The 12,808-nt window shown below is 50.9% G+C and overlaps 1 protein-coding gene across 1 annotated transcript; it reads right to left on the bottom strand.

The window, feature by feature from the left end:
- Positions 1-9,690, bottom strand: KLHL40 (kelch like family member 40). Its single transcript, XM_033075094.1, has 6 exons — positions 8,059-9,690; positions 4,669-4,829; positions 3,272-3,379; positions 2,065-2,250; positions 1,123-1,269; positions 1-319 (listed from the first exon to the last, which is right to left on the bottom strand). The coding sequence occupies exons 1-6, from the start codon at positions 9,202-9,204 to the stop codon at positions 208-210; spliced, it is 1,860 nt and encodes a 619-aa protein (XP_032930985.1). The 5' UTR covers positions 9,205-9,690; the 3' UTR covers positions 1-207.
- Between the last annotated feature and the right edge of the window lie 3,118 nt (positions 9,691-12,808).

Here is a 12,808-nt window from a genome sequence, read left to right as displayed (position 1 = left end):
CTTGCAGGCTCCAGACCCCCTCTTTAATTACCTTGTAAGCACCATCAAGCTCCCAGAGTTTTTCCAGATACTCTCCCCACTTTCCCCCTTTTCCACAAAAGTACCAATCACAGATGCAATGTCCTGGGCAGTATCCAGATGCCACATCTCTGGTAAGCATCTCCCCATCCCTCCTTGCCTCGTGGAAGGAGGAGCAGTCACTCCTGCCTACATCTTAGTCAGGCGCAGCACGTTGAGGCGCACGGGCAGGAACGTGGCGCCGGAGGCGTACTGGATCTCCCGGAGCACCCCTTCCCACTTCTTCTGCTCCTCATCATACCTGGGGAGAGGCAGAGAGACACTTAATGGTGAGCAAAGGTCTCCTCTCCCACCCTCCAGCTGCTCTCCATAGTGGTGGGACAGCCCACAGGAGTTATTCGGTCATTAGAATCTCCATGGGGACTTGCTGTGGTTTGGGGATGTGGATATCAGCACGTGGTCGTGCAGGGGAGGGGATATTTGTCTTCAGGGAGTTGTGTTGATGGCACCAAGGTGGAACATCCATGGTGAAGGACAGCAGGATCCTGCTGAGGGTGCCAGAACACCAACGTGAGGGACAGGAGCCGCCAACGCTGCACTAGCAGCTGTCACTGAATAGTTTTACATGCAAGAGGAATGGGCAGAAAACATCTGATTCCCAGCCCAGACTCTCCTCCCAGCCCAGACTTTCTACTTCCAGCCCAGCCTATCTGCTTCCCAGCCCAGATTCTCTGCTTCCAGCCCAACCTCTCTGCTTCCCAGCTCGAGCACTGGCTGTTCCCAAGGAGAGGAATTGCACAGATGCTGCTCCACACCAAAGGGGAGGCTGGAACCAGCTCCAGGCAAAATGTCAATGCACCACAAAGCCAAAGGAGCAGGTTTTCCCCGCTGCTGTGTGAGGCTGGGAGAGATCACTGAAGCACCAGTGTGCCCTCCAGCACAGCACAGAGCAAACTTCCCAGACAACCTGTGCTGCACCTACAGCCTTGTGCTGGGGTGACAACCTCCATCTCCCAATGACAGCATAGAAAAAACACAGAAATGGTTCATTTCATTGCTGCCATCCCTCCCATGTCCCCTGGCAGCCCTGGGGAAGGTTGTCACCTCCAAACGTCGTTGAGCTCCGTTGGCACCAGCTCCCCCGACTCCGTCTCCACGGTGGCGAACCCCCCGAGCAGGTAGAGCACCCCAGACAGGCTGACCAGGCTGGCAGAGCTGCGCTCCTGGGGGAACTCAGTGAAGGTGTCCCACCTGCCACACCGACACAGGGGACAAGTTAGAGCATCCTGGCCACCCCCAGACACTGAGGATGGTCTCACACTAGGATTGAACAGCTCAGCTCGCTAGTGACAGATCCAGGTGTGCAGATCTAGGTGGGATGGAACCATACCCTTGCTGTTTTTGGGGAAACTGTTCCCATCACCATTATTCAACTTTGTTTTGCTTTGGGTACAGGGACCAGTGCTGGGACTGCAGCTGCAAGAGCCACCCCAATTCAGTGGGTTTATTGGGAAGGGTGAAACTGCCAGGGAACCCAAGGACAGCACAGTGAAACCACATTGAGGATGAGCCTGGGATGATCCACAGCCTGACCACAGTGACTTTGGTGATGCCCAGCTCTCTGAGGAACCACAAAACCCTAGAATGGCTTGGGTTGGAAGGGAACTTAAAAATTTTTCAGTTCCAACCCCCTGCCATGGGCATATAAACTGTAGGAATTGTCATGAGGAGTCACAAACAAACTCCAGAATGGCTGGAAGTTGCTGAACATACACCTGCACCTACTCCTTGTGTATTCACAGAATAACCGGGTTGGAAGAGACCTTCAAATCAAGTCCAACCCATCCCTAACACCTCAGTTAAACCATGGTACCCAGTACCACATCCAGGCTTTTTTTAAACACATCCAGGGATGGTGACTCCAACACCTCCCCAGGCAAACCATTCCAGTACTTCATTATTCTTTCAGTGAAAAACTTTTTCCTAATACCCAACCTAAATTTCCCTCGATGCAGCTTGAGACTGTCACCACAACTCAGGACATACTTGTTGGTGGCAATGTCGTAGACCTCCACAGAGTTGGTCAGACCAGAGTCAGTCACACCAGCTGCCACGTAGATTTTGTCCTTGTGCACGGTGGCTCCGAACAAGGAGCGGGCAGTTTTCATGGGAGCCATCTCCTTCCACTCAAACTTGGCTGGGTTGTAGACACACATCTTCTTCAGGCACTTCCTGGAGAAAAATGAGAAGGAAAAAGAACCTTGATTGCCTGCCAAGGGGTGGTTTTGCACTGCAGGGGTTTGGGGGTGTCTGCTGGGAAGAAGGTGGGGTCCCCAGGGAGGATCTGGAGTGGAGGGACACACCCCTCTGCTGGGTGTGCACCCGAGGATGTCCATGCCTGGAGTCCCTGTGTGTGTGTAACACATCCCCTCCTCCTGTTCCCATTTTGGGTAGGAGTCCTGAGAACTCAGCTGGGTGCTCACACACCTGGATACAGGTCTGGGTGTTTCAGTGCTCCTCATCCACCCTGATGCTGCAAAATATCCTCAGTGACCCTGGCCCGGCTGGGCAGTGAGGTGTGAATGAATGCACGTTCACACCTTTCAGACCAAAACCCTCCTGAGCAGGACCAGTCCTTGCTGGACTGAGGAATGCTTGCTCTGCAAACACTCCCGTTTGTGCCCTGCAAGGCAGCCCCTGAGAGAGGCTTTTCCTGCTGAGCTCCTCTCCTACAAGAGGGAGATGATGAGGTTTTTCCCTCCTGTTGCAAAAAACACATCTGGATTTGACTGTGGTGACCACTCTGCTCCACAAGTCCAAGACAGGAGACCCTAAAAGTGAAGGGGCTTCTTGCTCTTCAATGCCTCTCCCAATATATGTGACATTTATTTTTTTTTGTGACCAAAGGGCATCACAGAATGGTTTGATTTGGAAAGATCTTTAAAGATCATATCATTCCAACTCCCATGGGTAAGACCAGCTTCCACTGGACCAGTTTCCCTTAAAGCCCCCTCCAGCCTCTCTCCAGGGATGGGGAATACATTCTCTCTCCTGTAAGGACACTGCCACCTTCCTGATGTCCCTGTGGGCTCCTAAGGCTTTGGAAAGGGCTGCAGGCACAAAGGTGAGGGAGGAGGGAAGGATCCACATCTCCCATCCAGCCCTCCTTACACCAGGCTGAGGAGACACCAGCTCTGCACTCCCACTGGTTTGGGGGATTGCCTCCTTGATTTTCTCTTGCTTTTTGACTTACTTGTCACCTCCTTTGCCCCCGATGACATAGACAAGGTCCTTGTGTGACACCACTGCGTGCCCATAGACCGCGTAGGGAAGGGGATCAGCCTCACCCCACTTGAAGGACCTGGGTCAGAAAAAATGGGAAGCAAAAGGATTTGAAGCTTGTTGTCCTAGAGGATTTCCCAGCCCTAGAGGTGAGCACGGGGTTGGACTCAATCTCAGAAACACAAGGTATGGAATGAGACTATAAATTCTGTCATCCTAAAAAAGGGTGACAGTAAAGCAGGTAGAATATTTGTGCTAATATTTATTATTTTCCTGAGACCTTCAGGGAAGCAATAATAACCCCTTGAACCTCCTTTTGTCCAAACTGAGCCCCCCCAGTTCTTTCAGCTGCTCCAGACCCTTTCCCAGTTCTGTTCCCTTCCTGGGGCTCACTTCAGACCCTCAATGTCCTCCTTGTCATGAGGGACCCAAAACTGGACACAGGATTTGAGGTGCAACCAGCACAAAGGAAGAAACATTTCCCTGGTCCTGCTGATCCTGATCCAGGATGGTCCTTTGGCCACCTGGGCACACAGCTGGCTCACATTCAGCTACTGTCAATCAGAATAAAATCAACCAAATAAAACCAGAGGTAAAGTGGTGCTGGTCACATCTCTACCAGCTTCAAAGTGAAACTCAGACCACCCCCTGAGCCATGAGTGGGGACAGACAAATTCTTTCCCAGTGTCTGCAGGGGCAGATAAATGCCCTGCTCTGTGGGAATGGAACTGGTTTCAAATCTCTGCCTATAAAACAGACTTGGAAGCACACACATCTAAATATAGAGCAAGCTAAAGCTTGTTGGTGCCTGCTGCTCTGTCTCTTTGGGGCAGAGAGCAGCAGACTTTGGAAGTTTCTGTCTCCTGAGAGAAGAACAGGATGATGTCTTTTAATAAAGCTCATGAGCTAGCATGGGTCAGAGCCCATTGTCCAAAAATAATCAGATATTAAGCCTGATATCAAACAGCATGAGCCATTCTGTGACACATCTGAAAATTTTAAAAACAAGCTTTTCTGTTCAAACCTCTTTTGGTGACACCACAGCGAGTGTCACTGAACCTTTAATCAAGGAGCAAGAGCAGAAGCTTTAACAGAAGAAAAAACTCCCCTGTACATGTCTCACATCTAATATCAGCCCCAGATAACAAAATAACCCCATAAAGGTTTCCTCTCCAGGAGGCTCAATAAAGGGAGCAGCTGGAGCAAGACAGCTCAGAGCCCCAGGGCACAGCTGGAGACAGTCCCAGCATCCACAGACAGAGTTCAAACCCTTCTCCCAAAGCTTTTTTGACCCCTGGAGAGCTGGAGTCACTGCATGGCAGCTGCTCCACCTCCTCCTCGAAGCCCCCTGCCCCCCTGAGCACTCACAGCCGGTCGTAGCACAGCACTGAATCCAAGGTCTTCTCTCCCTCCTTCAGTTCCTTGCCTCCAACCACAAAAATGGAGTTTTCTGCCTCCCCCAGGCCGAAGAGGCAGCGAGGGGAGGGCAGGGGGGGCATCCCCAGCCAGTCTGCATCCAGATGGTCGTACTGGAAGGGAACATATGGCCATTAGTGTGTGCCCATTTGTGCAGGCAGGGTCCAGAGGTGGAGGACAAAGTCTGTCTCCATGTGCAGCACTCTCTGCAATGTCCCTGTGGCTGTGTCTTTGTCATCTGAGAGATGTGAGAGCAAACCCAAGTCACAAATTGTATGGTAAACCTTTTAGAGAGCAGAGATGGGTCTGCAGCAAAACCTTCTGCTCAAAGCCCTGACTTTACAGAATCACATCAAAGCTGGAAAATACCTCTGAGATCATTGTGTCCAACCGAGCAGTCACCTCCCTGTCAACTCCAAGGCACTGAGTGCCACATCAGGTCATTTCTTGGATCTGGGGATGGTGACTCCACCACTTCCCTGGGCAGCCCATCTCAATCTAAACACCTTCTCAGCAAAAAATTCTCCATGATGAAGGTCTCCAACCTGAACCTCCCTTGGTGCTGCTGGAGCCTTGTCCTCTCATCCTGTCCCTGGTCACCTGGGAGAAGAGGCCAACCCCCACCTGGCCACATCCTCCTTTTAGGGAGTTGTGAAGTGATAAACTCTCTCCTGAATCTCCTCTTCCAAACTGGAACAAGCTTGGTCATCTCTGGGTGGGGCTGGAGGAATGGAAGCATTTCAATCTTAGGAATTTTTCTGAATATTTTCATGCATAGAGCACCTCACAGTATTTCACCCTGATATTTTCCATCTCTGCCAGGTACACAGATAAATAATAATAATTTACACAGGTAAAGGGTGCCAGACCTATCTGACAGATGCTGCATCAGATCACCAAATCCTTGGACATCTGTAGATCAAGGCATTGCCTCATGTCCCACCAGCAAAAAAAAAAAAAAAATTCTTAGACTGGAGACTGAGCACTGGGAACTGAGGAAAATAATTAATGTAGCTTGAGAGAGGAGGGAGGGGTGTCTTGCAGCCAGTTTTGTGGGAGTGCAGGATGGAGCTGTGACGCAGCACTGCCTGGGGCATTGTTTGCCATGGGCTCAGGCCAAGGAGCTTCAGCCTGATGGGCTGGCTCCAAAGACTCGGCCTCAGCTGGGTGCCTGTGGTTTTTGTCTCTTTGTAAGCTGTGGTCCACACATGTGTTATTTATAGTGTAACCCTGAGCAGTTCAGTCATCGGGATAGTTCCTGCTTCTTGATGGATTCAGCATTGTTTTTGAGTCATAAATCTTGCAAGTGACAAAGAAAGGATACCCTTTTCCACTCAAAATGTCAATGGAATCATTTTGCTCCTGCCAAAATCTGCAAGGCCCCTGGGATTTATCAGCATTTTTGTATTTTGGTGCCTGTGCTTCGATCTAAATTATCCCTGACCTAATGCCCCTGATTTCAGCAGGGGGAATGTGAAATTTGGGAGGATAGGAAGAGTCAGAAGGTGTAGGGAGCTGTGGCACAGTGGTTTATCATAGAGTTGCATATCTAAATATATTTTTTGAGCTGAAAAAAAGGGCTCCAAACCTCTCTTGCTCATACAGCAACTATGAGCTACACAACAACACTGATGTAATAAATTAAACTCTTGCAAACTGATGGCACTCTCCAGTCCCAGGATTTGTCTGATTCTCCCAAGCACAAGTAACGTGTGAAGAGACCTTTCTTGTGATGCTCAAGGCGTTTGCCACTGAGTAAAACTGGGAGCTGAACAGAGAAATTTTGCTGTTTGCACCTCAGAACCACAGAGTACTTTTTGGGAAGGACCACCAAAGGTTGTTCATCCAACCCACACGTTCAAAGGGGCACAGATTGGGAGTTAGAGCAGTTTCCCAGGGCTTTGTGCAATCAAATATGAAATGGTTCCAAGGATGTTGCCCCACCCCTGGAAGTGATCAAGGCCAAGCTGGATGGAGCTCTGAGCAGCCTGGTCTAAGTGGAAGTGTCCCTGATCATGGCAGGGGTTTGGAACTAGGTGATATTCAATTCCCCTCTCAACCCAGGCCATTCTATGATTCTGTGAAGGTTCTGTGACCTCTCTCCACCTCTGCTGGGAAGATTGATCTTCAGCCACAGGTTTGGGCTGAATGCATCATCCTGCCCTTCACTGATGGGCTGGCCACACCTCTGGCATCATGGATTGTCCAGTGTGAAAAGCAAACAAACACGACACCCCCAGCACTCCCTCAGCTTTCCCACTCCCTCCTGCTTTATAGGACTGAGGTTTCTTCCTCCTGGCTTCTCATTCCCTGGACTTCACCTGGCCTGCACACCCCCCTGCCCCTTTCCAGGTGGTCCCTGCAGGATGTGCAGCCCTACTGATGAGGGCAATGAGGCAAGGGAGGGATCAGGATTCTATGTCTCAGCGTGGCAGCCATCCTCATTTTATCCTCTCTGCCTGGAGATGTTATTGTTTTCCCCAGAAGAGCCTGGGACACGCTATTGTTTCTTCCCAGAAGATTTGAGCCGTGGAGAAGAACAAAAAAAAAGGATTTCTGGGTATGGGAGGAAGAACAGAGGATTTACTGGATTCCTCGGGGTCAGCAGGAAGGGTAGGAGCCTTGTGTTAGCTGTCTACAGGGAAAGAAATCTGGGCTGCAGCCCAGGCTGGGGCTCAGATTGCCTGCACAGCTCAATCCAGTCACAGCTTGGTCACTGCTGACTTACAACAGCAACTTTTCCTGAGGAGTATCCCCAAACACACCTCATGATGGTTTCCCCCAAAGGCTGAGGAGGAGACTGAGCTGGACCAAACCCATCTCCAGGGGCAGGAGCAGCACCAGGAATGGGGCACATGCTGGGAGCCAGGGACACGTCCTGTGTCCTTGGGGTGTTTGTTCTGTGGCTGCAGCTGCTGCTGCTCCTTTTTTGGCACCTGGCAGTGTCACCCTTAGGTTTTCCTGGGGTTCATAACCAGGGGAAGCAAAGCAGAACCTGAGTCTGATGCCACGAACCTCCCAGTCTGTGAAACCTATGGTAGCCAGGGCTGGGCCATATTCACTGCTCCAAACAATCCTCTCCTCAGGATTTGGATCAGGAAGGCCCATTCCTATTTCCTACTCCTTCAAACCTTCTTCCTCAACTACCACAACCACCCTCCAGCAGCATCTGCCTTAAATATAAAGGGAGAAGAATCTCCAGTGAAGCAACCCAGACCATTCTCCTTAATTTGCATCTTCCACTTTAACATCACATGAAAACAAATATTATGGGCTTTGCATGGAAGCTAAATATTGGTGATGATCCCAAGTGGTCAAAGAAATGAAAGATAGAGGTAGTACCTGTAGGAAGTAGGAGCTCATGGGATCCTCTTTGCTGTCCTCGTTGTAGTACAGTCCTCCAACAATGAAGATCTGATTCTCTTTGGTCACCAGACTGATGTGGTTCTTTGGGATTTGAGTAGACAGGGAGGCAAAATAGCACTCGTTGGCATTGGGGTCATAGGCCACTGCTCCGCTGTCGCTCACCATGAAAATGAGGTCCTGGAGGAACATCCCAAAGCGCATCGTGTCATTCAAGATCCCAGGGAGAGCATCCTCCTCTGCGTCCTCCCCTTCACCCACTGCTCCATTGACAACGCTCTCCTTTGCTTGGTTCTCACTGTTCTTCTTCACCTTCTTCTTCTTCACCACAGTGATTTTGCCTTTCTGTGCATCCTTCACCATCTGCAGCTTCTTGAGCAGCTCAGGGCTGGACTTGACCATGGCGTGCTTCTCCACGTGGTCCCTGATGTAGTCGTCGGGCATGAGGCGGAAGCGGATGGACTCAAAGATGACAGGCAGGGCCTTCTGCCGGCTCTCACGCTCCTTGGTGCCCACCCACTTCATCACCACCTCAAAGACGCTCTCCTCCTTCTCCACGTTGAGCGAGTCGCTGGAGATGATGGCGATCAGCTCGTCGGGGGAGAGCTGGTAGAACTCCTCGTCCCGCGAGACGAGCGCGAAGCGGTCACAGATGAAATCCCGGGCGGCCACGGCCAGCCGGGCACAATCCAGCATCAATCCCAGCCGGAAGATGGCCAGGCAGTTGCTGAGGCACAGCCTCTTCTGCAGGAAGGACACGCACACGGTGAAGATGGAGGGGATCTGGAACATGTTGGCCACGGAGAAGATGTCCTGCACGTTCTGCTCGGTGATCTCCAGCTCTGAGGTGTAGATGTAGTGGAGGATCTTGCCCATGACATCTGGATCGACGTCTTCCAGGCTGACCTCCCTCTTCTTGCTCTCTTCCATGTCTGAGAGGAACATGGCGCGGAAATAGGGGCTGCAGGCTGCCAGCACCAGCCGGTGGCAGGGAAACTCCTTCCCTTTCACTTTTAACACACAGTCCAGAAACTTGTTGTGGTCCAACATGTCTTTGAGTCCATCCTGGAGAAGAGTTTGCTGGTAGAGACGCAATTCTTCCACTTGATCAAGAGGCAAACCCATGGTGAGGAGTAACCGCTCGTTCCTTGCCCCAGTCCTCCTCTTATGGATAAATTTTGGTGGCTGCACCTATACCTGAGCAAAGAAACTTGCTCAAAGCAGAGCTCCCAGCCTCACAGGCACAGCGGGAATGCGAAATGCTCACTGTGCTCCCAGCTGTCTGTGCACTTCAGCTTCCAGCTCGGGGCTTTATATATAGACACAGCACTGCAGGGCTTAAGGAATCCATAGAGCAGCATGTGTAAGCCGATCACCCTTTAATATGACACACTGGACAAGGAGGAAGGGAGGGGGCTGGGGAACAGCTGCAATTCCTGCCTCAGTAATTCAGGAAGGGTCTGTCAGCTCATGAGTCACCGCGGCAGGAGCAGGAGCTTTGGCTGCTGTGACACCACGGGGGACACGTGTGACCCACGGGTCTGGGTGAAGCTAACAGCCCAATCTGCCTTTTGGGTCATGGGTGGTGAGGTTGGGGCTTCCTCCTGGTGATGCTAAATGGGCTGCTCTGAAAGTGCTCTGTTAAAAATAGACCATGAAGTCAAAGCTGGAAGGATGCGCTAAGGGAGGGTCGTGTGTGGGCTTTGTGGCATCCCCAGCTCCAGCCAGCTCCCACCCAGGGCTGCTTTGCTGCACAGGTTTGTCCTTTATTCTCCTCTAGAGTCACTTTTCAGGGGTCTGGAAGGGGGTGGGAAATGGAGATAGAGCTGTTTGTTTACAGCTCTGCATGGGATACGAGATCTGTGCTGGAAGTTCCTTTAAAATTCTCACTAAAGCAGATTTGAGGACTGGGGGAGAGGGGTGGCTCTTTTTCCCTGCAGTAGGTGGTGGAGTCATCATGCCTGGAGGTGTTAAGGAAAGACTGGATGTGGCACTCAGGGCCATGGTGTGGTTCAATCATGGGCTGGAGTCAATCCCAGAGCTCTTTTCCAGCCTCAATGACCCTGTGACTCTGCCACACATACAAGTGGGCCCCAGTCCCACAGTCCCTGGGCACCTTGGCACCAATAAATCCATCCTTTCCAGCTCCTGGTGACACAGAGAGTGTCTGAGGCAGGATAGAAGCAAAGGCAATGCAATGGTGGGCTCAACTCGCAGATTAAGACATCTAAACACAAACACCTTGTAGTAAATTGAGGTTCTCCTGCTCAAGCCTTCTGCTTCATCACCCCCATGACAAAGTCCAGGACAACCTGCCTGGCCTGGAGCTGATGTTCCAGAGGCTGAGCTCTCCAGCAGGTCTTGTGTCCTGCTGGATGATTAGGAAGTCCTCTGGGCCCTCAAATGGCCAGTCCAGGTCCAGCTATTCCCACAGAGCTCACAAAGAAGCAAATTAGTTTTGATAGACAGAGTAGCTATAATTATTTATACCCATAGTAAAAATTTGTTTTATCTCTTACTGTGGACCCTCTAGGCTGTCTGACACTCAGTGATGGCAGAGATTTAATTAACGATTTAATTAAGTCTGTGAAAAAATATTAGCCATTATTCTTGGTGCATTTAAAGCCACATAACCCCTTACCCTGTCAGGGATGTATTTGTAAAAATTGCCATGATGGTTACCTCTAAAAGTGGGAAGAGGGAGGGAGCTACACCAGTATGAAGCTGTTCTGTACTGGTGTGTTTCCAGCAGCATCTGGGAAGCACCAATATAGCAGGGAAATCATCACAAGCTGTTTTCAGAGCTCACATAAGCTCTTCTGTGATGGGATCAAGCTCTGACCTCTGAACTGGGTTGAACTTGAGGAATTTTTGCTCCCTGACATCTGGGGCTGGACACCCCCACCCTCCCCTCTCTGCTCCCTCTGTGCCAGGCCAAATTTAATCCTGTGTTGTTGTGGTGCCACCAGCTGGGATTTTCCCCCCTCCCTCTGCCTTTAATCTCCCCTGAGCCCTGTGTTGTTTTCCTCTTCGTTGTGGTGCTGAATTTTGCTTCCTTATCCCCCAGCCCACGCGGTGCCCCTGCCAAAATGCAGCCCCAGCCCATCCCTCAGAGGAGCTCTGGGACCTGCTGGGTCTCTGGCATCTCCCAGCTCGGTGCCTCACCCAGGGAAAGGGCACTGAGCTGGTCCCAAACCTGCCCTGGGGACTCCATGGCCTTCAGAGGCTTTGCCCAGCATCTGGAGCAGCTCCAAGGCTTGGGGAAGCAGCTCTGATTTCCCAAGAGCCTGGGTGCACTGCCCCCCAGATCTGACACGGATTTCCAATGACCAGGGGGCTCCCAGAGTCATTAATGTGTCCCCAAGTGGGGAATAATCCCCCAGGACAGGGGGAATGTCCTGGTTTGATCTGGGAGAGTTAATTTTCCTCCCACAGGGCTGTGGTTTTCCTGATTTAGGATGAGGATAATGATAACTCACCGATGTTTCGGCTCTTGCTGAGTTGTTCTCACCCCAGGTTAAGGATTTCCATCTCTCACACTCTGCCAGAGGAGCAGCACCAAAAGCTGGGGAGCAGCACGGCCAGGAGAGCTGACCCCAACTGGCCAGAGGGATATTCCATACCTCAGAACATGATTTACAGGATATAAACTGTGGGAATTAGCCAGAAGGGAACCAATTTGTTGTCTGGGGACATCAGTCAGTGGGTGATGAGTAATTGTATTGTGCATCACCTGTTTCTCTTGGGTTCTGTTGCTCTTTCTCCTCTCCTTGCCATTATTTTTATCATCATTATGCTTTGTTTCAAATGTTAAACTCGACAGATTTACCTGCTTACCTTCTCTTTCTGATTCTCCTCCTTATGGGGTGAGGGGGAGTGGGTGAGTGAGGAACTGTGTGGGGTTAAACCAGCCCAGTGAGGATACACAGATACATCCTAAAGGGATGCAGTGTTCCAGGATCACTCCCACCCATCCAAAATGTTAGAACAAAAAGGATGGATGAAGGAATTTTATCCATGTCAGGCTGACCAAGAAAGTGTCCAGTGTAGGGCTATTAACTGGGATTTACAATTGCAATAAAAAATTGCTTTTCTTGGCTTTTTGGCAGAGCTTTATGAAGGGTCAGGTACTAACCAGAGCAGATAGGATGAGCAGTGGATAAATCCCATCCTACAGAGGCATTCAGTGAGGCTGAGGATGTTTTGTGCCAGGCTGAGCTGGCTGAGACAGCACCAGGGTGCTCCCTGGGCTCATCAGAGCAGCAAAAGCTGAAGGGATAACTCCTGGAAAAGGAGGGCAAAGCCCAAATTCTCCCATTCAGTGTCTCTAACAGATCACTTGCTGGGTTAATGTCTAAGATTAGCTCCTTCTGGCAGCTTCAGCAGATGCAGCTGCTGGGTAAATTTAGACCCTTAGTGAATGGGTTATTTTCTCTCCTGGAGTATCCAAGTCAGGAGGGCAGTGCAGAGTCACTGGGCTTTGCCATGTGAGTCACCCACCTGGACACTGGGAGCTGACTCTGTCCTGAGCCCTTGGTGCCACCCATGCCAGGACACCCCTGTGGAGGGGAGGAGATGAATTTAACCCGGCAGGCAGCACAAGGTGGAAAAGCTGGTTGGATGGAAAAAGTAAATCTGAGCTAATGGAGACGCTGAGAAACACCCATGGAAAGTCCAGCAGTGGCAGATGTGCCAAAAGGGATGTGGTGAGATGCCACCAAGGCACAAC

This window comes from Catharus ustulatus, chromosome 1, assembly GCF_009819885.2.
Source record: "Catharus ustulatus isolate bCatUst1 chromosome 1, bCatUst1.pri.v2, whole genome shotgun sequence".
Lineage (NCBI taxonomy): Eukaryota > Metazoa > Chordata > Aves > Passeriformes > Turdidae > Catharus > Catharus ustulatus.
This window is presented reverse-complemented; position numbering and strand designations above follow the sequence as displayed.

Bases quoted from the DNA above. Each gene is read 5' to 3' on its own strand.
- KLHL40 (XM_033075094.1), bottom strand. From the start codon at position 9,204: ATGGGTTTGCCTCTTGATCAAGTGGAAGAATTGCGTCTCTACCAGCAA. The intron at 2,251-3,271 runs GTAAGTCAAAAA...ATTTTTCTCCAG, and splicing joins GGGGGCAAAGGAGGTGACAA to GAAGTGCCTGAAGAAGATGT. The intron at 320-1,122 runs GTGACAACCTTC...GCCTCTCCCCAG, and splicing joins GAGCTCAACGACGTTTGGAG to GTATGATGAGGAGCAGAAGA.